General features: G+C 38.0%; 2 protein-coding genes and 3 pseudogenes across 4 annotated transcripts; all 5 read left to right on the top strand.

The window, feature by feature from the left end:
- The first annotated feature begins 1,635 nt into the window (after positions 1-1,635).
- Positions 1,636-4,099, top strand: LOC149003225 (putative inorganic phosphate transporter 1-3 pseudogene; annotated as a pseudogene). Its single transcript, XR_016170191.1, has 2 exons — positions 1,636-1,960; positions 2,224-4,099. The product of XR_016170191.1 is annotated as a putative inorganic phosphate transporter 1-3 pseudogene (transcript).
- A 1,014-nt stretch (positions 4,100-5,113) lies between these two features.
- Positions 5,114-8,781, top strand: LOC149003224 (inorganic phosphate transporter 1-4-like). Of its 2 annotated transcripts, none has more exons than XM_089137778.1 (2): positions 5,114-5,384; positions 6,888-8,781. In XM_089137778.1, the coding sequence occupies exon 2, from the start codon at positions 6,936-6,938 to the stop codon at positions 8,523-8,525; it is 1,590 nt and encodes a 529-aa protein (XP_088993904.1). In that variant the 5' UTR covers positions 5,114-5,384; positions 6,888-6,935; the 3' UTR covers positions 8,526-8,781. The 2 variants fall into 2 exon arrangements, with proteins under 2 accessions (XP_088993904.1, XP_088993905.1); XM_089137779.1 differs by having other exon boundaries at positions 6,885-8,781.
- A 1,946-nt stretch (positions 8,782-10,727) lies between these two features.
- LOC149003223 (phosphoenolpyruvate carboxylase kinase 1-like) lies at positions 10,728-12,063 on the top strand. The gene is made up of 2 exons (XM_089137664.1): positions 10,728-11,524; positions 11,654-12,063. The coding sequence occupies exons 1-2, from the start codon at positions 10,747-10,749 to the stop codon at positions 11,689-11,691; spliced, it is 816 nt and encodes a 271-aa protein (XP_088993790.1). The 5' UTR covers positions 10,728-10,746; the 3' UTR covers positions 11,692-12,063.
- Positions 12,064-16,632: 4,569 nt separating this feature from the next.
- Positions 16,633-17,713, top strand: LOC149003222 (phosphoenolpyruvate carboxylase kinase 1-like; annotated as a pseudogene).
- Positions 17,714-20,916: 3,203 nt separating this feature from the next.
- LOC149003221 (phosphoenolpyruvate carboxylase kinase 1-like) lies at positions 20,917-21,862 on the top strand (annotated as a pseudogene).
- The last annotated feature ends 1,007 nt before the right edge of the window (positions 21,863-22,869 follow it).

Raw genomic sequence — 22,869 nt, 5'->3', positions numbered from 1 at the left:
CTATCATTTGTGCGGGGTCCACTTGTGGTCCACTTTATTCATACTCAAAGATGAGTCCCTTCATAAATGTGTCATGGTGGGGTGGGAGGGGAACACAATCTTCTACCGTCATGTTAGAGGATTCGAATTTGTCATGTCCCCTTTGCCCCCACCACCTCCCAGCCCCAAAAGAAAAAAAAAAAAAAAAAAATCTAAAGGTTAATGCAGTTGGATTAGTTTATGGCATGGTAGTGATATTTTGGTTCGATATTATATAAATTTATCTCATACCAAATGGTATAAGTATATCATACCAAATCAGTTTGGGATCACTACTGAATCATTGTGGTATGGTTCATTTGTATCATTTTATCTATACCATTATAATTCAATTTATTAAATGATACAACTATGTCAAACTATTATTATACAGTATTTATTCATTACAGTATGATATGGTAAAAGCGAAAAGAATAGGTTTAAGTTCGATCAATTTGAGTCATTAGTGTTACCTCAATTTTGGTTAAGCCAATTAATTCGGGCCAAATTGGTGAACTGGTTGAGAAGTCAAAGACAAACATTAGACCAAGGGCTTGATCATCTTAAGAGTAGTCAACCCTCACAGGTAGCATGTTGATCAAGGAAGGCATCCATCTCGCATGCATAATCCAAGGTCATTATGATTCAGGTTCCACTTTGATTAATTTTCAACTATCACAAGTAATGGTAACACTCATTTACTCATATATTATTTCACAAGTTCTTGAGCTTTTATGGTTTACAGTACTGTTCGAGCAAATGTTGCCTTTAAAATCTAACTTAAACTTCAGAGGTGGCTGATTAGCCATAGAATCAGCCCTAATGACTTTCTTATGAATAAATTTTTGAACCATCGGGTGAATAATCACAGTTCACCTGAAGAGTCAGAGATAGAGCAACAATCAAATTCATAAATCATTGTTGGAAAAACCATAGTTTCACAGACAATGAGGTATAAGGCATTGCTATTTAGTTTCACAATTCATTCCTCAAAAACCAAAGGAAGTTGTTTGAATAGGGTCGAAATTTTAAAAACCAATTTTCCACTCGTATGAACACAAAAATTGTTTTCTATTATTGGTCTCCTCTTTCTTCACATTACCAACCAAATGTCAAGCTTCATCATACATCATACCTACCTTGACTGCCCTCTGTCTTATTCTAAAAATTCTTAAAATTTAGATAGAACAGTTTCTAATCTTCAACCTTTGTCCATCCTCTTGTCTTATTCTAAAATTTTCTTTAAGTAAATGATAAAAGAATAATTTCTTTATATTAAATCTACAGAAAGGTTCTTCATAACTTATTATAATAATATAATGTCATGGAAAAATATTTATAATTTGCATGTATGTGGTCACTACTACTATTAACTGCAAATAAGATTGCTTCCCTTCATTGGAAACTATTATCTAATTAACATAAAAATATGTTAACCTTGGATAACATCGTGCTCACGTTCTGCGGTTTTGGCTTTGAAAATTTTGAAAGAAAGCAAGCCATTACAGGTATATCCTGTCTGGAATTCGTTGGTTCTTCCATTTTTGTAATACATTTTTGTAGTAATAAGGAATAAGAAGGGCGTATATGCGCATATGCCTTGTGAATTCTATTGGTTCAAACTTCAAGTAGACTTGAGTCTACAGTTGAGACTATTAAAGCCAGACCATGGAGTCCTGTGGACCTGCGTGGTTTCATCTACTTCCAACTTCCATACATTTGTTGCAGCATTAGCAGTAGCAGTAGCAGCAGCTTCTCTTCTTCTTCTCTATCTCTCAAGGCAAGTGAGAATTCGAAGCAAAGTTTCGCAACACGTAGCGGGCTAGGCTACCTTGGGTTTTAGTAGAACCCGGATGTGACCCAGTTGGGGATTTGATAGAAATAATCATCCCAAGAAATGGAAAAGAAGAACACACTTCCTCGTATCTTTGATTTTCGGGAGGTAATCTTCTAGTTCGAAAAAGCTTACTGTTTGGCATATCTTCACTCCTTGGCTCAGGGGTTTGTTTACTCTCAAAAAAAGAGTTGTGCATGAATTGAAATTTAACACGTGAATTTTGGCATTCATGGATTTTGATTGTGAAAACAATCATTATTTTTTATATACGTGGTGGGCTGAGACTTGAGATTAATTAGTTTTAATTAACTGTAGTTTCACTTCATCAATCTAATGCATATGCTAATACAATCTTAATTCTGTAACAGTAAAGGAAGAAACCGCAGGATTAATCAAGCAGTTTGCCATGGCTCAGCAACAGTTACAGGTGCTAAGAGCGCTTGATCTTGCAAGAACACAACTGTACCACTTCACAGTAATCGTGATTGCAGGAATGGGTTTTTTCACTGATGCTTACGATCTATTCTGCATTTCACTCTTGACCAAGTTGTTGGGTCGCTTGTACTACACAAAACCAGGAGCTCCAAAGCCAGGAGGTTTACCCCCAAATGTAGCAGAGGCAGTCACTGGGGTTGCCCTGTGCGGCACATTTGCTGGGCAGCTTTTCTTTGGTTGGCTTGGTGACAAGATGGGTCGTAAACGAATTTATGGTGTCACTCTCATTCTCATGGTCTTCTGTTCCATCGCTTCTGGGCTCTCCTTTGGCCACACATCAAAGGGTGTCATGACAACCCTCTGTTTTTTTCGATTCTGGCTTGGATTTGGCATTGGTGGTGATTACCCTTTGTCTGCAACTATTATGTCTGAGTATGCAAACAAGAGAACCCGTGGAACCTTTATTGCTGCTGTGTTTGCTATGCAAGGTTTTGGGATTTTAGCAGGTGGGATTGTGGCTCTCACAGTTTCAGCTGCATTCAAGTACAATTATCCTGCCCCTGCTTACCAAGACAACCCAGCAGCTTCCACTGTTCCACAAGCAGACTATTTATGGCGTATAGTGCTGATGTTCGGAGGGTTACCTGCTGCTCTTACTTACCATTGGCGTATGAAGATGCCTGAAACCGCTCGTTACACGGCTCTGGTTGCCAGGGATACAAAACAGGCAGCCATAGATATGGCTAAGTTCTTGCAGATTGATCTGTTCGATGAAATGCCTGAGACAGAACGGGTGGCTAAGAAATCCAAGAACCCATATGGGTTATTCTCTAAGGAGTTCCTTCGTCGACATGGGCTTCACTTATTGGGAACTACCACCACCTGGTTCTTATTAGACATTGCATTTTACAGTCAGAATCTATTTCAAAAGGACATCTTCACCGCAATTGGGTGGATCCCTCCAGCCAAAACGATGAATGCCATTGAAGAAGTTTGGAGGATTTCAAGGGCACAGACACTAATAGCTCTGTGCAGCACTGTTCCTGGGTACTGGATTGCAGTGGCGTTGATAGATTATATTGGGAGATATACAATCCAAATGATGGGTTTCTTCTTCATGACTGTGTTCATGTTTGCATTGGCTATTCCTTATCACCACTGGACAATAAAGGGTAACCACATTGGGTTCGTGGTGCTCTACTCCTTCACCTTCCTGTTCGCCAATTTTGGCCCCAACACGACGACATTCGTGGTGCCAGCAGAGATATTCCCTGCGAGGATGAGATCGACATGCCATGGGATCTCAGCAGCAGCAGGGAAGGCAGGGGCTTTGGTGGGAGCTTTTGGGTTCCTTTACGCAGCGCAGAGCCAAGACAAGACCAAGACAGACGCTGGCTACCCACCTGGTATTGGTGTCAAAAATTCACTCATCGTTCTTGGTGTCGTCAACTTCTTTGGAATGTTATTTACACTGCTAGTGCCAGATTACAACGGCAAGAGTCTTGAAGAAATTTCCGGTGAGGAGACTGAGAATGGGATCTTAAAAGACAGACCTCACACAGAAATTATCCGTAACAATGAAACTCCTGTTTAATTGTGAAGATAGTGATTCCAGTTTCTGATTGTAATTGTTAAAACGATTGGTGTGTTTGAATTTTGTGTTCTTCGTGATTAATTGTGTACATGTGTTTCAAAGGAAACTATAGAATAACATTTGTCTCTTTCGATCGCTTCTATTTTTGGGTTATATATAAATTCTTCTTGGGATTAATTCTTTAATTCTTGTACCTTTTCTTTGAGTAAAAAAATAAAATTCAAACCCTCCCTAGCATCTGTGAAGCTGTAGAAGAAAATCACCTAGTAGACTCCGCTGTGTGAAACCTTCTACATCGGGTTTGCTATTTTCAGTTTAATGGAATAATGGATATCAAATCGTTTTCTGGAATAGGAAGTACGGACAGAGCTGGCTTTCCGTTTGCGGTTAATTGCAGTCTCAACTCTCACCAGAACCACATCGATAAGAATTCTGCCAGCTATTTTGTCGAACGCGTTATGGATGTGAAAATGTTCAGCCCAGTTGTCTGGTGCCCACACAAGGAGAGAAAGAATAGGCGCTTGAATATGCGTTGCCAAAGTCAGATTCACGAGACCACCAAGAAACTTCCATCGCATTTTTCTGTGCGACAAAAAAGGAATCCGACTCAGGTCTCCGAAACTTCCGTTGCTCTAGCTAAGCTTGACTCAGCTGTGACAGAGAAAAGAAAATGGAAGAACACGAGAAGAAACCAGAAACCAGGAAAAAATAAAGCCACACAAATAGGTAAGACGTGGACCATTGGATTTTAGGAGAAATCAATGCGATCGTGACCCTTGAAAATCGTAAAAAGAGTCTAAATCATATATTTGTCAAGTAAAGTTCTGTATTCTCTTCACATTTTTTCACCACATATTAGGAGAGGTTCCACCTCACCTGAATTCTATGAATCGAGTTTGAATTGTATATCGTCAGAATAGAGTCCTATGCTTCTCTAACACTTCTCTATCATATATTAGGAGAGATTTACTTGTGAATTGGGGTCCACAGTAAATTTCGTACTCGAATTTAATATATTATTAAAAGGTGTGAGAGGAGCACAAACTTGACGCGTGTCGAATCTAATTCAGTCATTATTCCCTAACCCTAATATATTCTAACAGCTATGATTTACCATAAACACGTTGAAAAGAGCATATTCTACTAAAAGATTCCAATCTTGGGGAGAGTCCGAAGCAATAAATAGGCAACAATATTTCCCCCCAGCAATACAATTTTCTCCTCTCTGAGAAGGTGAGAGTGATTTGGGATCTTTCTGTCTCTGACTCTGAGAATCTCTATAGCTTCAAACTTTTCAGAAAAAAAAAAAAATCCTTCTGCGTGGTTTCCAATTTTCCTCTTCTGTACGAGTGTGACTACTTCTTCTTCATCCTCATTCTCTAGAGAACCATCTGCTAATCAAGTGCATCATCATGATAACGTTTTCTTTTTCCAGCTTGTGAAGAAGAAGATAAAGAGGAAATCATTGTTCTCTATTTCTTTCTGAATCAATCACCAAAGGTACTCTCACTTACTGTCTTCATTCTGTTATTCACTGGATTAGTTAATAGTTTCCTTGTATGACTTTGATCTGAAATTATTTTTTCCTGAATATCGGGATTCATTCGTTATTGTTATTGTTCTGTTAGGAATTACACATGGCATTGCAGTTTTAATCGATTTATGTTGCATGAGGAATTGAAAAAGCTCATACTTTGAATCTAGTATGAATCTTGCGTCGTCTGTGTTTCATTCCTTCTATGGTCTCCGATCTGAATCCCAGTGGTTACCTTGTCTTTCTCTGTTGACGATATTTTTGACAGATTAGTCAATGAGATACAAGACAAAATTGACCATATCTTCAAGACAAAATTGACCACTGGTCGTCGCAATGTTTTTATTTTTTTTATCTATTGTTCTTTAATATTCTACAACGACGCTTCAGAGTCTCTACAGGTGATTTCGCGATTAATTTAAGGGTAATATATTTTTATTTTTATTTTTATTTTTATTTTTATTTTACTGTTTAACCTCCCTGACTCGCACAGTCGCACCCCAAAAAACTGATAATAAATTTTCTATTTGCTGTAACGATTCTTTGATCCATGCCCGTTCTTATTTATTCCCTTTCTCTCATTCAAGAATCACCATGAGATTCGAGGGTTTATATTATGTGTAATGCATTCTGGTCTTCTCTGTATCTGTTCGTTTATCTGGAAATGGGGGAAAGGTGGAAAGCACTTGAAGGTTGGATTGTGGTTGTTATCAGTGCACTGGAGATTGCTAAAGATTCTAACCTTCCTCTTTCTTTTTCATTTCTTTTCTCTTACCATCGTTTTTTTAATGGCTTCTGCTTTTCCTGTATACATGGAAGAACTTTAGCTTTTCTAGAATTATCTTGGGTTTCTCGGACTCATCTGGATAACTGAGTTTCAGAATATTCTTCTTTTGTTCACCTTTCTATTTATTTTATTCATGGTATTCTTAACCTATGAACTCCTGTCACATGTGCCTTGTGATCCTGCAAATAGCGCCAATTATTGTATTATTTGCCTCTCTTTTTTTTCTCACAATTTTCTTTCCCTTGTATTGGTTTTACAAATCAATTATATATATTTCATCTAGAGGTCCGTGATGCTGTGAACGCCCTTCGTCATGATTATCTCACCTCGTGAAACTGCTTTTTAACTGCTAAGCCTTCAAAGCTGACTTCGATTAGAAACTGTTCCAAGCCTTCAAAACTGACTTTGATATCTCTGCGAAGTAAATTTCTACAGTTTTTTTCTTTTCTATTTTTTGGGTAATTTGTAACTTTCTACGGTTTGTGCTTGACTGGTAAAGAGCCCGTGATACTGATCTTTTGGGATTCCCTTTCTGTACCTTCCTCACATATAAATGTTGTAGAAAAGGAGTTCCTCCCAGCTCCTCCAGAATTTGACATAGTGAGGCCTGTTTCTTGTTTCCAGACGCTGTTTTTCAGTATGTTGGTATAATCTAATCTGTCTTTTTCTCACCTTCTAGCAGGTTGTGATCAAGGTGCTTGAATTGGTATTGGAATTGAATTAGTGTCCCATGGCTAATGATCAATTGCAAGTGCTTAATGCACTTGATGTAGCAAAGACACAATGGTATCACTTCACGGCAATTGTGATTGCTGGCATGGGCTTCTTTACCGATGCCTATGATCTCTTCTGCATCTCCTTGGTCACTAAATTGCTTGGTCGGATATACTACCATCATGATGGGTCGCTAAAGCCAGGTTCATTGCCCCCTAATGTATCAGCTGCAGTCAATGGTGTGGCATTCTGTGGCACACTTTCTGGGCAACTCTTCTTTGGCTGGCTTGGTGACAAAATGGGTCGCAAGCGTGTCTATGGCATGACTCTCATGATCATGGTCATCTGCTCTATTGCCTCTGGGTTATCCTTCGGCCATACTCCCAAGAGCGTCATGGCCACTCTCTGCTTCTTCAGATTTTGGCTTGGTTTTGGCATTGGTGGTGACTACCCGCTTTCTGCCACTATCATGTCTGAGTATGCCAACAAGAAAACTCGTGGAGCATTTATAGCTGCTGTTTTTGCAATGCAAGGTTTTGGAATTTTAGCTGGTGGAATGGTTGCAATCATTATTTCATCTGCATTCAAGGCCAGGTTCCCAGCTCCAACTTATGAAGAAAACCCAATTGCCTCAACGGTACCAGAGGCTGACTTTGTCTGGCGTAGTATTCTGATGTTTGGTGCATTACCAGCTTTGCTTACATACTATTGGCGTTTGAAAATGCCAGAGACTGCTCGGTACACTGCCCTTGTTGCAAAGAACGCCAAACAGGCAGCAGCAGACATGGCTAAGGTTATGCAGGTTGATATTGAAGCTGAACAAGAGAAAGTTGAGCAATTGGTAGCAGATAAGTCCTACGGATTGTTCTCAAAGGAATTTCTTCTTCGCCATGGGCTTCACTTGCTTGGAACCACTAGCACATGGTTCTTATTGGATATTGCTTTCTACAGTCAAAATTTGTTCCAGAAAGATGTCTTCACTGCTATTGGTTGGATCCCAAATGCAAAGACAATGAATGCACTGGAAGAAGTCTTCAGAATTGCAAGAGCACAAACGCTTATTGCTCTCTGTAGTACCGTCCCAGGGTATTGGTTCACGGTGGCTTTCATCGATGTTATTGGGCGATTTGCAATTCAACTGATGGGTTTCCTCTTCATGACAGTGTTCATGTTTGCCCTGGCCTTACCATACCACCACTGGACTTTGCCAGAGAACCGAATTGGGTTTGTCATCATGTACTCCTTAACCTTCTTCTTTGCAAATTTTGGGCCTAATGCTACCACATTTGTGGTACCGGCAGAGATTTTCCCAGCCAGACTTCGATCAACATGCCATGGTATCTCAGCAGCATCTGGGAAACTAGGAGCAATTGTTGGGGCATTTGGGTTCCTTTACCTATCACAAAACCAGGACAAGGCAAAGACTGATGCAGGTTACCCACCTGGTATTGGTATGAGGAATTCACTCATCATATTAGGCGTAGTCAACTTCTTGGGCTTGCTTTGCACTTTCCTAGTACCTGAATCAAAAGGTAAATCACTAGAGGAGATGTCTGGTGAGCAAGATGATAATGCTGGAAGCAGTGAAGCAGCAGCACGTAATTAGATGGTAACATAGCAGTTTTCCCCTCCCCTTTTTCTAGCATAAGGACCGAGTGTCTTTTGTCTTCATAAACCCTTTTTTGTCTGTGTGTCTGTGTGGGGTGTATTGGACAAGGGGAGCTCTTTTCTGTCTTGTAGTTGCTTTTTTTTGTTTTTGTTGTTGAATTCTACCGTGTAGTTGCTTAACCAATCCTTATAATCAGTTTGAAGTAAAGTATCTCTGTTTTAGCCAAGACGTGCAAAAATAGCTGAAACTTTCATGCTTACATTCCTTTATACGTTTGATCTTGTTTCAGAAGAAGTTTTGCACTTTTTGAGCATATGATTCTCAATTCCATCGTAGATATCAAAATTTGTACTTATGCACCCAAAAAAGTATAGTTAGTGTGAATATTACTGTCTCACATATACTAGAGAAAAGAAATGCATGAAAATGGCATTCATTGATAATGGCAATGATATTGATTTTACCCCCAAAAAAAGAGTTTTTTTTTTTGGGGGGGGGGTGTCTGGGAATCAAAACTGTTTTTAATGGAGGTATGCCAACAGCCGTGTGTACGGACAACCGGGGGGATGAGTTCGCCGGGTTTGACATTCCGGGGGCATGAATCCACTTTCATCACTTACCTACATAATTACTATTGAAATTATTCCATGAAGAGAATAGATTATAAAAAAAGGGAAATGGAACAAAGCCAAGTTGATCCGTAGCCTCTCAATCCAGCTCTTTCTGTATACTCAAGCTCCCTCCCTCTAGTCAGACACTAGTGGATCCGGAATAAGATGTTTGCACAAGGATAAGATGATCATTTCTTCCTTACAAGTTCCATTCATTTATAATTTTACACCATCAATGCTACAAGCACCAGCACTGCCACCATGTTCATCAACTGATTGTATGATGGTGCAGTTAGAAGATGGTGTTACACTACCCTCAAGGGTGCAGACTCTGAGTGGTTTTGACAAGGCACAGATTCATGTAATTAAGGGTGTCAATGAGCCAGATTGGGTCGAGCCAGTCTAAACCCAAAAATCCAAACCCCACCCAATCCTACCAGGGCTTAAGAAACCCCAACCTAAACCTTACCTATCAAGGTTCTTCTAAGCCTGACGTGACCTAATTTACCTTGATAGGGTCGGCTAGCAAGTTAACCCTGATTTACCATAACCCAGCCCTAATTAAAACAAAACAAGCAAAATGGATCAGTGGTATTAAGGAGATTTAAACTCTTGACTTCTTACTTATAGAATTGTTGGTTTTTGCCAACTAAGCTAATCCCTTGGGGTGATTAGTGGACTACTCGGTTGAATAGTTATTGAAACTCAATTTATATATAATTCTAATTTAACTAAAATTGACACAAGGTCAAGTAAGGGTGGCCCGAGTTGGCTTTGAGGGCTAAACCAGAACCCTACTCGGCCCAGAAGTTTGCTTTTGTCATATCATGGAGCTGAAGCTTTGCTTATTTGCTTCTGAGCATTCCTTTCCTCGGAGTGGCTCTATAAATTGTACATCATCAAAGGGTTAAAGTGAAAGAGGGTCCAGTTGAGTTGGGTTTTTGTAAACCCTAATTCGAATGACATTATCCTTCAACTCAATTCAGGCCATTTTAATCACCTAGGCTTCCAAGACTTCAATCAAGCCCAAAACTCTGTTGTTGGGTTCAGTCCAGCCCAGCACAAGCCCACCTTAGCTGGATAATTATCGATTGTCACTTTTTCTGGTAGAAATAATATTCAAGAGATAATTGCTTTGGCCCCTTGAATTATAGTTTAATTATTATTTTATTTTTATATTTTTTAAATTACTAATTCTATATTAAATTACAGTACTAAAAAAATTAACCTTAATCAAACAATATGAACCATGCAGGTCTCTCTATACACTCCAAAAATAAAAATGCAGGTCTCTTTTCTAATGTATAGATATTAATTAGAAAAAGAAAAAAAAAATCTGCTAGTCAAAGAGAATCCATAGCTGAAAGCCTGAAACGACAAAAGGTCAAACTAAAACCTTCTAGAAACAAAGCTGGGTTTTCTTGTACTCAAAGCCGATACGGTTCAGAGTGTTTGGAAAGTACAGTGAACGAATATTCCCCCCGAAACAATAGGATTTTGTTAGAATCTTTCTGTTTCGGATCGACCCACCAATTCTATAAATACCAACCATAACCACAATAAAAAAAGCTAACTAGCAACTAACAGCATCGAAGCGAGATTCAGAGATGAGCGAGGGATTGAAGAGAGATTACCAAATCTGCCAAGAGATCGGTCAGGGAAGATTTGGTACCGTTTTCCGGTGTTTATTTCCTTCCACCGGAGAGTTCTTCGCCTTGAAATCCATCGACAAACGTCTCCTCACCGACGCCATTGATCGACAATGTATCGATAAAGAACCCAAGATCATGCAGATTCTCCGCGGAAATGCTAACATTGTTGAAATCTTCGATGTTTACGATGACGAAGCTTATTTTGACATCGTTATGGAGCTCTGCGATGAATCTGACCTCTTCGATCGAATCTCGAAGGGCACTGTCTCTGAGCTCGAAGCTGCTGCTTTGATGTTGCCTTTGATGGAGGCAATCGCTCATTGTCATCGAAGAGGCGTCGCTCATCGTGACATTAAGCCGGATAACATACTCTTCGATAATCGGAATCGGTTGAAGCTAGCTGATTTTGGATCTGCTGAGATCTTCCGTGACGATTTACCTATGAGTGGAATCGTTGGGACGCCTTATTATGTTGCGCCTGAGGTGCTTTCCGCGAGGGATTACAGTGAGAAAGTGGACATTTGGAGTGCCGGTGTTATTCTATACACAATGTTGGCCGGAATCCCTCCTTTTTGTGGCAATTCGACGGCTGAGATATTCGCGGCGCTGCTTCAAGGGAATCTCCAGTTTCCAACTCGGATCTTTCATTCTGTGTCGCCGGCAGCGAAGGATCTTCTGAGGAAGATGCTTTCGAAAGATGTCTCCAAGAGATTCTCAGCCGAGCAAGTAATCGGTGAGTATGGAATTTCTTTTTTGCACGCTCTTGAATCTTTCGCTTTCTATTGTTGTTTGTGACCGATTGGGAAGTTTACTTCGAGTTTTCAATTACTGATTTCTGTCTCTCTCTGTTTCAAAATTTTAGGGCATCCATGGATCACAAGTAGAGGAGAGTCGCTGTAGATGACGAATTGAAACTGGAAAACAGAGGACGTTATATGGAGAAGGACCAATTTTCCTTCAGATGCTAAGGACAGAAACAGGTTGAATCAGATGCGCCCAGGAATTCTGAATTCTGAGAACATTCTGAAACTCTTACCAACAAAAAAGAGAACATTCTGAAACCCTAATCAGTTTGTAGAATACCAGCTAGGTGGAGGGAGTGAAATTACCCCAGTGGAACGGAGGGGTCAAACTCCCCTGAAGAACCACCTTACAAAGGCTTACTAAACGTATTTCTTAGGAGATTTATTTTTTCTCTCTTCTGCTTAGATTTTATTTCTATGTGCTCGGCCCAGGCCACTGTACACCATTTTCTTTTTTTGGTAGGATTATACTAATACCACTTCTTGATTATATTATAGAAGAATTTCTAGATATCTGTGTTACTTTCCTTTATATAACGAGGAGCAAAATGTTGGCTGACTGGGGTGGGGGGTTTACTAGCTGGCAAAACCAACGAAACCCTGATATATCGCCACATTCCCCTTGGGAGCATTTTTAAAACTTTTGGTCAATTGAGTTTTGGACTTCGGACATGTTACTTATTTTTTTATATGTTACTTATTTTTTGTGTATTCGACGACCTCATCTACGTTTCATGGTTTTGCTCCCAAAAATTGGTTATCGCTTCTTTGTTTCCTTTCTCTTCTTCTTCTTCACAACAATAATTTCTTCAGTTCTTCTAATATTTCTTCAAACGATGAATCAGAAGATAAGAAAGCCATTAACTCTAGTTTTCACCTTTTGTTGTTGGGGCTTTTAGTTTCCTTTTCTGCTCGTAGCTTCTTTGCTACTCTTGACATTGCACTACAAGTCTGCAACAATGCCTCCAAAAACCATGTAGTGGGGAGGAGCCACCACTGGCTCAAAGAGAACGCCCCAAAGCCTTTTCCTAAAGAAGCTTTCATAGAAAACAGCAACACTAGCAGCAAAAGATGAAACAACAATTGAGGAACCCATCAAGAATGGCAATTTTCGACAACATTTTGGTAAAGTTCATTTCGGGGTTGGGTTTCTTGTCCTCATATAGCAAAACAGCAAAATTTCGCCGATTTTTCCTTGTTTATATATAACAAAAAACCCATCAGCTGTTTTAATGTATTAAAACTTTAAAGAGGAGTTTTCTTTTGAGAAACTTTAAAAGAGAAAGTAAAGGAAGGAAATGAAACCCATTGAGTGAAAATGGAAGTAGCAGGAATGCAGGAACAAAGGGTTTCATCTTGTTTTCGAATCGTATGGTCACCTCAAAACCTTCATTTTTCTTTAGAAAAAAAAAAAAACAGAGTTATTCAAGAAAAGAAAAAGAACCTTGTTAAGTAGCAGTTTCAGAGCCAGCAAGCTCTCTATGGACTATGGTACGCACGGGCTTCAACTACCCCAGCTTTACACGGTGTTGGTGTTGGTATTCATTTTTTGCTCTTCTGTCGTCAGCCTACACGTCATGGTTAAGGTGTTGTGCAGTTCAGATGAATTTTTTATTGATCCCAATTATCCTCTCAATACTCGTTCGAAAATAATAATGTTAACATATGTCAACATTCTATTCATGCTAAAAAATTTGAGGGAAACTCAAGTTTTGATCGGGTGAAAATGGAAAACTTAGGTGAAAACTTGGGATATTTTGAGGAACCGATGACTTTTCCTTACAAGTTTCGACATCAAATTTCGACAGATATTAGAGAGTATTTTGAGGTGGGATCTTGTATTTAAGTTAATTAAAGTATAAAGAATACATTTGTTGTATTTTGCTAAAAAAATCAAGAGAAATCAATGAAGATATGTCATTCAATATACATAACATCAATGTACAATTGTCCAAAAAGTAAATTATAAACTGAACTACTTAAATACATAACATTCAATATATAATTTCTAACTTCAAAATAGTTGACAATAAAAGTAAAATACAACTTAGTGTTAAGAGGCGTGCCAAGAGTGGATTCATCCTGTGAGCTGAGTAATATTATGCTTGTAACATCCTCTCCTCCAACCAACGAACATAGACATCCCATGACATTTTATGCCTATGGTTGTCAAGTTAATTGACAACTGTAACTTTATGAGTCTGGTCATCAATATGCTTAAGATAACCAATTGATTGAACCAAGTTTCGAGTTTTGTTCTATGTATTCGGGGACATGAAATAAACAAATTGAAAATTTGATAAACACAAAATTGACATTCAACAAGTGTTTTTTTTTTAAAGGTAAGCTTGTTACTATGGGGTGGGAACTAAATTACTAATATTTTTTTTTTTTTTTTTTTTTTTTTTTTTTTTTTTGAGAGGTACGCTTGTTACCAGTGGGGGGGAACTAAATTACTAATACCTCCCGGTGGGAGGCCGGAACTCTAACCGCTTGACTAACCCATCACTGGCTTGGGTCAGATTACTTATACATGACAATCTCTCATCACTCATTAAGTATTCATTAAGAACTCATTAAAAGATATTCAGCATGGAGAGGATCCAAGCTCCTAATAAGCCTCACATCTACCCCACCATTAAGGGAAGCTCTTTCCATAGGCAAGTATTGAGATTTTGCATTACTGCCACCATCTCAAGTCTCAGGAGATACGGGAAACTGCATTTTTGGAGGTAAACAATGAAAATGGAATTTACGTCTAAGAGAAGAAATTGATTCCAAAAAACAGTTTTGTACTCCGTACTCTTGTGGCCAAACACAAAGGGTACAAAAATATCGTCAGCCACCCCCACTACCATCTTCTCATTTGTATAGCTCTCATGACCTAGTCAAAAATTTAGACCAAAAAATAAAAAACCTAATTAAAAACGAATATGGATCATCTCCCCGTGAAGGAGTACAGAGGGCTCCCCGATGGTTTCCTGACCATAAAAATCAGTGAGTCCCACTGGTGGAAAAAAAAATTTATTTTTCTCAAAAAGTATTTTTCACTGTAGGCCCCACTGATTTTTATGGTCGAAAGCAACGGAAAGCACAAACGTCGGGATCGCTGATCCGAACTCATCAAAAACCACTTACCTACTTTTCATTTTCAAAACTCATGTTCTCTCACATGCACGACTTACACAACTATGCATGCAAATCTTCCCCTTATGTTATACAAAATCCATCAACCAGATCAATAGATGCAGACTTTAAAGTGGTCTCGAAGCAAAGAAAAAATTGTTTGAAAAACAAATACAAAGTTCTTAAGAGAATATTATTGCTTGATTAGGTTTGTATTTCCTATTCCATGCCATTTATGCACACTTTAATGAAAGCTGAACACTACAACAATTAATTAGGAGCTCATTTGTTGTGAGGATGATTGTCAACACACGAAAATGAATTTTTCTGATGCCCTTACCCTTTTGTTTATCTTGGGCAATTAATATTGATATAAGACTTTTGATAATAATTAACGATGTTACTCAACATAACATTTAGGTAATCTAATCATCTTAAAAGGTGTTGTATAGTCTTAGTTTCACATCTAGTAGAAGTAGGAGTTGTTATTCCACATCATAAATAAGTGAGAGTTTTAGTTCCAGTTCGAGTAGATGTGGAAGAAGGTAGGATGGAGAGAAGCTATAAAAGATGCCTCCCCCTCCACATGTAATTCATTCCAAAATCCTCCCTTTTGTATATTTCTTTATCTATAGTGGAGTTTTCTTTTTTGCCCGTAGTTTTATCTCTTTAAGGGTTTTTCACGTAAATTCTTGTGTTCTTCTTTTCTCTTATTTGCTGATTGTTCTATTAGGTGGGTTTTTCATAACCCAACAAAAGGCCCCATAAATTGATAGATTGTATACAATTGTATGTACACATACCTAATTGGATATTAATTTCTTGGTAAAAAAGTTGGTCACGTACCTAACTTGATATCTAACCCTGTTTTCCACAACAAGATCATCTAGCTATTAGTATCATCAATCCTCCACCATTGCTACTTTAATTTAGCAGTTGCGCATATTCGAGTATCTGGTACCAGTTGCTTACATCATCCATCTTACAATCCTGAACTCTTACAAGTATAACTCATGCCCTTAATCACGGGAAAATGAGGTTTCTTGAAGCTTATATCTTATGTGATTGTAAACCAACAACTAAAGAAGAAGAAAAATGTCGCTTTCACTCACAAAATCTTGTTTTGATTTATAACAAACATAATTAACATCAATCTTACTCAAATAGATACGGGTTGAGTTTTTTTTTTTTTTTATGTAAAAAATTGAAGGAAAAGCATTTAGATATCAAAATCAACAGATGTGAGTAATTGACTATGAACCACATGCAGTTACAATCAACTAATGACTACCATAATATTATATATATGATAAGTATACTAATTAACTAAATCCATTATTCACCCATTCACAATTAACAAGTACCCAACACATGACATACTTGTACTTAAATAAGAGCCAAACATAGGATATAATTAAGATACACACCACTATCATACATGGTAGCACACCTTTATGTATGTTATATATTTTTATTTATCAATTATTAAAAAAAGGTATAAAGTTGAGTCTTGGACTTAAGGTCCAAGATGATTTCAAAGATGATTCTCTATACGACTACTGTTATGCCTAGTGCAGTGGTACCAGATTATGGACCTCAACCATGGAATTCGGATCATCTCCCCGTCGAGGGAGCACAGAGTGCTCCCCCATGGCTTCCTGAACATAAAAACCAGTGGGTCCCACTCGTGATATTTTTTTAATTATTTATTTATTTTTTTCAAAAACTGTTTTTCATCGTGGGCCCCACTGATCTTTGTGGTCAGGAAGCGACGGGAAGCAGTCGGGGTCGCTGATCCGGACTCTCAACCATGCAGGGTCTCACATTTCGTGTTTGGAAAGTACATTGAACGAATATTCCCCCGAAACAATCGGATTTTGTTTGAATCGTTTCGTTTCGGGTCGAACCCCAATTCTATAAATACTAAAATACATCCCAACTACTATTGTAAAAGCTAACTAGCAACCAACAAAGATCGAAGTAACGAAATCGAAGCAAGATTCAAGTATGAGCGAGGGATTGAAGAGAGATTACCAAATATGCCAGGAGATCGGCCAGGGAAGATTTGGTACAGTTTTCCGATGTTTACTTCCTTCTTCCGGCGAGTTCTTCGCCTTGAAATCCATCGACAAGCGTCTCCTCACCGACGCCATTGATCGACAATGCATCGACAAAGAAGCCAAGATCATGCAGATTCTCCGCGGAAACCCTAACATTGTTGAAATCGTCGATGTTTACGAGGACGAAGCTTATGTTGATATTGTAATGGAGCTCTGCGATTCTTCGGACCTCTTCGATCGTATCTCCTCCAAGCGGATTTTCAGTGAAGTCGAAGCTGCTGCTTTGATGTTGCCTTTAATGGAGGCGATCGCTCACTGTCATCGAAGAGGCGTCGCTCATCGTGACATTAAGCCGGATAATATACTCTTCGATGACCGGAATCGGTTAAAGCTAGCTGATTTTGGATCTGCTGAGATTTTTCGCGACGATTTACCGATGAGTGGAATCGTCGGGACGCCTTACTATGTTGCGCCTGAGGTGCTTTCCGGTAGGGATTACAGTGAGAAAGTGGATATTTGGAGTGCCGGCGTTATTCTATACACAATGTTGGCCGGAATCCCTCCTTTTTACGGTGATTCGACTGCTGAGATATTCGCGGCGGTGCTTCGAGGGAATCTCCGCTTTCCGACTCAGATCTTCCATTCTGTGTCGCCGGCAGCGAAGGATCTTCTGCGGAAGATGCTTTCGAAGGACGTTTCCAAGAGATTCTCAGCCGAGCAAGTACTTGGTAAGTAAAGAAGAACGAAGAATTCCATTCCATTCCTTTTTAACGCTCTTGAATCTTTCGTTTTTCTATTATTCTTGGTTTTGACTCATTGGGTAATTGCTAATTACCTTTCAGTTCAATCACTGATTTCTTTTTCCCGCTCTGTTTCAAAATTTCAGGGCACCCATGGATTACAAGTTAAGGAGAACCGATATTGACGGATTGAGATTGTAAGATAGAAAGCTCGGTCAATGGAGAAGGACCAATTTTTCTTCAGATTTGAGAACATTCTGAAACCCTTTTTTAGGCTTTCAGTTTAAATAGAATACTACATAGGTGGGTGAGAGGGAGGGATCAAACTCCCCTGCAGCGCCACAATAATGTTAATTTGGCCCATACCAATGTATAACAATCAAATGTTTTTGCTGTAAATGTATAACAATCAATCAATTAAGAGCTAGTTCATTAGTCAAGAATGCTGGCATGTTCTGCATTGCAATTCTCAAGTGTAGCTTTCTGGCACAAAACCTTGTTTTGGTTAAACAAGTGAGTTGAAGATGAGAAGCTGCTTCTCTTTTTTCTTTTTTAGGGTGAATAGTATCATAAACATATTCACATGGACATACCAAAAAAAAAAACATATTCACATGGAAAGGGATTAATAAGGGTATGAAATGACCACTTCCAATAACAATTTGAAGGTGTTATCGTCCTTAAATGCCACATTATAGTTATTTTTTAACATTTCTTTGAGTCATCAGTTATCTTAATACTAATACCATTTATTGATCATATTACTATTGTGTTCTTTCTTAAAATCCATCAACTTTATCAATGGTTTAAGACTTTAAAAAAGAATTAAAGAAAAAAAAATCATACTGCTAATGGTAGGATAGTTGAACGGTTAATAATCCAAACTCTCATGGAGGAATATATATTAATAAAATATCTCACACCCCCATAATATAAACTCACAAACTGTAAATAAATAAAAAGAAATCATACTGTAAATAAGCCCAAAAAAAAAAAAAAAAGTCAAAAACTGCCTGTATATTTTTAAACTAATTTTTTAAAAAATCAAAACCAATGTTCTCTCGCATGCATGGGTTACATAATATGCAAGAAAACCTTCCTCTCATATAAATATAAGAGTTTATTAAATGTATCTACTTGACTTTGTACTTGTAGAGGAGAAACTCGAGGAACCCTCCCCTCATTTTGCAAACTTTACAAAAATGTCTTCCATATTAAGCAGTATTAAGGATTAATGTTTACACTAATAATTAAAATTCAAAATATTTTATTAGTATGACAAAATGTACTTAATGCTAAAATGACTAAAATATTCTTTTCATATTTCTCCAAACTACCTAGTACCAATTCTTCCCCTTATGAAATACAAAATTTATCAACTACATCAATATTAAAACTTTAAAATGGACTCTAAGGAAAGGAAAAATAGTTGTAAATATGTAAGAATCTTAAGAGAACCTTCTTGCTTGATTATGTTTGTACTTGCTAGCCCATGCCATTTATATAAATACTTTAATAAAGGCTGAACAATGGATCAATTAATTAGTAGCTCATTTGTCATGAGTAGTAACTTATATGTGAGGATGATTATCAATACACATGAAAATGAATTTTCTGACATTATTACCCTCTTCTATATCATGTATGTGCAATTAATATTGGTATCAGACTTTTGATAATAATTTATCTTTGCAACTCTACCTAACTTTAGGTAGTCTAACCATCTTAAAAAGTCACCCTAATTAATAAAATGTATACAATTCTATGTAGACATACCTAATTAAATTTTAGCTTCTTCGTGGAAAGTTGGTCACATAGCTAACTCAATATCAAACCCTGTTTTCCACAACAAGATCATCTAATTATCAGTATCATCAATCATCTACCATTGCCATTATAATTCAGTAGTTTAGATTCTATTGTATCATCCATCATACGATCCTAAAGTCTTACAAGTGTAACTCATGTCCTAATTATGGAACAACACCCCCCCCCCCAAAAAAAAAAAATAGAAGGGTATCTTAGAGCTTATATCTACTGTGATTGGTGTTTGTAAATCAACAACTAAAGAAAACCCTATTCTTTTTAACAACTTAAGAAAACCCCTTTTTCTTTTTTTTAAAGTAGTTGTCACTCACCAAATCTTGTTTTGATTTATAACAAACATACTTGTTAATTACTAAAATGGTCATTCTATATATCCCGTCTAAAATCCATGGTTGCACAATCCGACCAAGTTCGTTACCTAGTAAGGTTCGACCAGGAGGTTCATGGTAGGACCGACCATATCAAGTTGAAGGAACCTGACGAAGGTAGACTCCTACCATCCATCAATTGGATGAGAGAGTAAGTTAGGTAAAGAACTCTTTATAGAGTTACTTTCCTAGAACAACTCATATTAGAGTCACATGTCGAATATAACTCTATTATCATACACTATATAAACACCTCAGATAAACACTATGGAAGAAGTATTCATATTTTGTGTGATCAATGACTTGAATTCTCTATTGAGTATTTGAGATCAGATCATTGATACTGACTTGCTCGTCAGAGACGTACCTCGACCACACAAGGTCGAGCACGTAATTTGCAGGTTCGTGACAGGGAAGGACGAGTGAGATTTCGTATCAACAATACTTAACATCAATCTTATTCAAATAGACACAGATTCAATATTTTATATATAAAAAATTCAAGAAAAAGCATTTAGATATCAAAATCAACATATGAACCACGATTTCCCTTAAGTGTTTTTTTATTGAGGTAAAATCTCTCTTAGAAATTGAGTATGATCACACGCAGTTACAATCAACTAATTACTCTCTTAATATAATATATAATAATTAAATTAATTAACTAAATCCATTATTCACAATTAACTACTACCTAACCCATGCATGACATACTTAAATACGGCTAAACATAAGACACAAGTAAGTTACACACCACTATTTCATATGGTGGCACACCCATACATCAATTAACTAAGGTATGAAGTTGACTCTCTTCTAAGAAAAAAAAAAGTTGACTCATGGTTCAAGATGATTTCAAACATGATTTCCTACACAAGTACTGTTGTACCTAATGCAATAGTAGTGTTTTTACTTGTGGGTCTCACGTGTTTGTGTGGTTGGGAAGCCATAGGGAGCCGTCTGTGCTCGCCTGACGGGGTTAGGATCCGAACTCAGCAGGCAGGGTAGTATCTACTGTTGCTTAGGTCAGTTTATGTTAGATTTGGTTACAAATGCAACTAAAATTTTGTTGGCCTGACAGAGCTGCTGACTCTGGTTAAAAAGAATCGACAGCTGAAATGACAAAAGGTCAAACAAAAACCTTCTATAAATACCAACCTTAACTAGTAGCAAAAATGCTAACCAGCAACCAACAAGATCAAAAAGCAGTAACCAAGTAGAAGCAAGATTCAGAGATGAGCGAGGGATTGAAGAGAGATTACCAAATATGCCAGGAGATCGGTCAGGGAAGATTTGGTACCGTTTTCCAGTGTTTATTTCCTTCCACCAACGAGTTCTTCGCCTTGAAATCCATCGACAAGCGTCTTCTCACCGACGCCATTGATCGACAATGCATCGACAAAGAACCCAAGATCATGCAGATCCTCCGTGGAAACCCTAATATTGTTGAAATCGTCGATGTTTACGAGGACGAAGCTTATTTTGATATTGTAATGGAGCTCTGCGATTCTTCGGACCTCTTCGATCGTATCTCCAACAGAATTTTCAGTGAAGTCGAAGCTGCTGCTTTGATGTTGCCTTTAATGGAGGCGATCGCTCACTGTCATCGAAGAGGCGTCGCTCATCGTGACATTAAGCCGGAGAACATACTCTTCGATGATCGGAATCGGTTGAAGCTAGCTGATTTTGGATCTGCTGAGATCTTTCGCGATGGTTTACCGATGAGTGGAATCGTCGGGACGCCTTACTATATTGCGCCTGAGGTGCTTTCCGGTAGGGATTACAGTGAGAAAGTAGATACTTGGAGTGCCGGAGTTATTCTGTACACAATGTTGGCCGGAATCCCTCCTTTTTACGGTGATTCCACGGCTGAGATATTCGCGGCGGTGCTTCGAGGGAATCTACGATTCCCAACTCGGAACTTCCATTCCGTGTCACCAGCAGCGAAGGATCTTCTGCGGAAGATGCTTTCGAAAGACGTTTCCAAGAGATTCTCAGCCGAGCAAGTACTTGGTAAGTACCAAAAGACTTCATTTTTCACGTTCTTGATCAATATTTCGCTTTTCTATTATTGGTTCTTACCTTTCAAAATTTTAGGGCATCCATGGATCACATGTAGAGGAGAATCGATGTGAATGACGAATTGAGAATGTAAAACAAAGCACGCTATGGAGGAGTACCAACTTTCCTTCAGATACGCACAGGAATTGTTAAAGGGTATTTTGAGAAGATTCTAAAACCCTTTTCAGTTCAGATAGAATAGGGAGGAATCAAACCCCCCGAAGCACCACAATACAAAATACTAAAAGATACTTTTCTTGAGAGAGCTTCTTCTTCTTCTTTTTTTCTGCTTAGATAGATTGTACATGTGCAATGAACATCTAAAGAACCCAATGCTTGTATTAACTTCAGTTTTCAATAAATGTCTTCTTTTTTTTATTTACCAACCCCGGTTTTCAATGCTTTGCCCTAACTAATCCAGTGTTCTACCCTAGTCGCACACCTGGCTGTGGTGGATGAGTCTTCCAGCGAGGATTTTTTGCATCTACAAGGTTTCAATACTGAAACGCTGCTTACCACTTGGACCAATAAATGTCCTTTTTACTAAAACAAAAATAAATGAATATGAGAAATTTTCAACATTTAACAGGAGAAAAACATATGTCAACCATAAAGATTGGGGACGGATAGAATGAGGGATGGAAAACGGAAAAATGATATGGGAAGGATGGAGGTTCGAATACAAGACCTTCTTGATCTTACTTCTTCCATTCAATTTAAAAATCAACATAATTTAAGTAGTCAAAAACAACCTACCTACTTTTAATTTTCAAAATTGATATTTTCTAACATGTTCGACTCACACGATTATGAATGCAAATCTTCCCCTTATAATACAAAATCCATCAACTACATCAACAGATTAAGACTTTAAAGTGGACTTAAAGGAAAGGAAAAATCATTGAAGTAAGTTTTTGTGTTTGTTCCCAAAGGTTTGTAACAGAACATCCTTGCTTGGTTATTTTTGTATTTGTTATTCCATGCCACGATACATATACTTCAATGATAGTAGAACAGCATTGACAATTAATTAGGAGCCCATTTATCATGAGCTCCAACTTATATGTGGGGATTATTGTGAAAACACACGAAA

This window comes from Hakea prostrata, chromosome 10 (genome assembly GCF_041222555.1).
Source record: "Hakea prostrata isolate BN-2017 chromosome 10, UWA_Hpros_2, whole genome shotgun sequence".
NCBI lineage: Eukaryota > Viridiplantae > Streptophyta > Magnoliopsida > Proteales > Proteaceae > Hakea > Hakea prostrata.
This window is presented reverse-complemented; position numbering and strand designations above follow the sequence as displayed.

Bases quoted from the DNA above. Each gene is read 5' to 3' on its own strand.
- LOC149003224 (XM_089137778.1), top strand. From the start codon at position 6,936: ATGGCTAATGATCAATTGCAAGTGCTTAATGCACTTGATGTAGCAAAG.
- LOC149003223 (XM_089137664.1), top strand. From the start codon at position 10,747: ATGAGCGAGGGATTGAAGAGAGATTACCAAATCTGCCAAGAGATCGGT. The intron at 11,525-11,653 runs GTGAGTATGGAA...TCAAAATTTTAG, and splicing joins CTCAGCCGAGCAAGTAATCG to GGCATCCATGGATCACAAGT.